The sequence below is a fragment of the Eimeria mitis genome, genomic scaffold (genome assembly GCF_000499745.2).
Source record: "Eimeria mitis Houghton genomic scaffold, Emh_scaff1098, whole genome shotgun sequence".
Classification (NCBI taxonomy): domain Eukaryota; phylum Apicomplexa; class Conoidasida; order Eucoccidiorida; family Eimeriidae; genus Eimeria; species Eimeria mitis.
In genome coordinates, this window is record NW_013567577.1 from 11,244 (window position 1) to 13,678 (window position 2,435).

At 42.3% G+C, this 2,435-nt stretch overlaps 1 protein-coding gene across 1 annotated transcript in view; it reads right to left on the minus strand.

The window, feature by feature from the left end:
- The window catches only part of EMH_0029390 (DNA cross-link repair protein, putative), a gene marked incomplete at both ends in the record, with an annotated part of 4,137 nt that extends 3,505 nt beyond the window's left edge, over positions 1 to 632 (minus strand). Inside the window, one exon of the mRNA XM_013494278.1 lies at positions 125 to 632. Coding sequence (XP_013349732.1) covers positions 125 to 632 — 508 coding nt within the window. The remainder of the gene's footprint in view (positions 1 to 124) is intronic.
- Between the last annotated feature and the right edge of the window lie 1,803 nt (positions 633 to 2,435).

The window sequence follows — 2,435 nt, forward strand, 5'->3', positions numbered from 1 at the left end:
AGGCCGGTGTAGATGGTAACCATCCCAATGCAGGAGTAGTATATCACAGAACAAATTCCTATACCTTCAAACCCTAAATCCTAAACCCTAAACCCTAAACCCTAAACCCTAAACCCTAGCTTACCTGTAACACTGGAGCACCAGATGGGGCCTCTCTTCCAGTTCCTCGTCAAACCCCCGTAATGATCCGCGTGAAAATGCGACAAAAAAAACACAAAATCTTCAGCAATGGGGGCCCCCTCCGCTGACGGGGGCCCCCGCACTGAGGGGGCCCCCTGTACCCTGGGGGCCCCCTGGAGAGCGAGGGGCCCCTGCGCTGACGGGGGCCCCTGCACTGAGGGGGCCCCCTGAACTGGGGGGGGCCCATTAGGTACTTGGGGGGCCCCCGGCGAGGGGACCCCCTTGTCAACTGGGGGCCCCGAGGGGGCCCCGTGAGGTTGGGGGCCCTCATGGATATGGGGGGCCCCTGACGGGGCCCCCATATTCGCCAGGGGCCCCCCACCTGTAGGAGCAGGGGGGCCCCCTCTGGGGGGCCCCCCTGTGAGAACCCTTCTCTTGGGTATGTTGCGGAAGAGGTCGACGAGAAAGGGCGGGTTAGAGCCAACCACCAGGTGCCCCCTCAGCTCCTCCATTAAGCTGGACAGAGGGGGGAGACAGGGGACCCCTGGGGCCCCCCGGGGGCCCCGAGGGGCCCCCATCACCGAGGTATGTCTACCAAGGAAAGCAGCGAAAGTGAAAGTGTTGAGGGTTTAGGGAGTACAGACGAGGGTTTAGGGTTTACAGATGAGGGTTTGGGGTTTGTGTATGAAGCTGGTGGGCAGATTAAGGCCGAAGATCAGATATTAAGGGTTTAGGGTTTAGGGTTTAGGGGGGTAAGGGGGTGTACACGCAGCTCATTACCGCAGATAAACGTTCAGATAGTCTGTACAAATATATAAAAAATATTTTTTTTGTTTTTATTTATTTTTTATTGCAGCAACAGAAACTCAACACCTAACAGAGCCACCAGGGGGGCCCCATGGTAATACATCACTGGGGGCCCCCCCGCCCACCAGGTAATGTAATACACTAATAAAAGTGAATATATACACAAATTCAGTTTTTTTCTGTTTTAATATTCAAATATTTTATACAAATATACACATAAATATATACAACTTTGCTTAGAGCGGCGAAAGCTGCTGCTGCGGTGTATAGGCAGCTCCTGACCACGTTTCTGTATAATGCGAATATTCTTTGTATGTAAGTTATATTGATGAGATTATAAAAATAATTAATTTAATATTATTATATAATATTAATAATGTATAATAATAAATATACAATATTAATAGTGCATAAAAATAAATAATAAATTATTTATTTTATATGGTGATGGATACATTATTATTTTATCACTCAAGAACGAAAAATTATTTATAGTTTAATTCCCCAGGAAACTATTCAACATAATAACAAAAATTATAAAAAGTAAAAAATCATTTAATATTCAACTAACAACTAAAAATAAAAAAAAAACTTTTGTAGATTTCGGCGTCTGCTGCAGCTCCCGCCCACGAAACGGCGCTTGTTCAGGTACAAATAGAAATAAAAAAAAATAAAAAAAATAAAATTTTATTTTTTTAAAGTGTTTAAATGTGTTTATTTTGAATAATTTAATTCTGAAATCAACGAAAAAGATGAAATTAAAGCGTCAGCATCAGCGGTTCATTTATGTATACAATGCAGCTGCTTGTGCTTTCTTTCTGTAGTCTGTTTTCTTCTATTTTTTTGTGTATTTTAATTTTTTTTTTGGTTATATGGGAAAATATTTAATTTAATTTCTTATTTTCATGGATTTTTTATCTCGGTGTTGCAGCTTTCCGTCGAGTTTCACCGCTTTCTTGTTCTTGCACAATTCAGGTGTATAGGCAGCTCAGTTCTGGTTCCAAGGAAAGCTGAACGATGACTTTGCGTGTTCAGTTCTTCTTTTCAAATTATTTTAACAAAAAAAAATATATTTATATATATTTTTTAATAATTTGTTCAATGTGAAATACAAATGCTGATCATGAAATACATTTTTTTTCTTCTTCTTTTCTTCTTTCTGCTCTGCAGCAGTTTTCTGGTTTCAGCCGGTAGCTGGCACCCCTTGCTTGAGCCCGACCCATCCCGTCTCGGTTTCTACAAACGAAAAAAAACAGAAAAAACATTCTCAGCCCCAGCAGCAGCAACAGCAGCAGCAGCAGCAGCAGCAGCAGCAGCAGCAGCAGCACATCGCAGCAGCTTTCTTCAACTCGGCAGCACTGTTTCGGTAATCCTAAAAAAAAAAAATTAAAAAAAACAAAAATAATTTCCGGTTTTTAGGCACCAATGAATGACAGCATCTGCGCATGCAGAATTATAGGTGAGACGAAGGCGAACGAGAGGAACATTTATATATATATATATATATA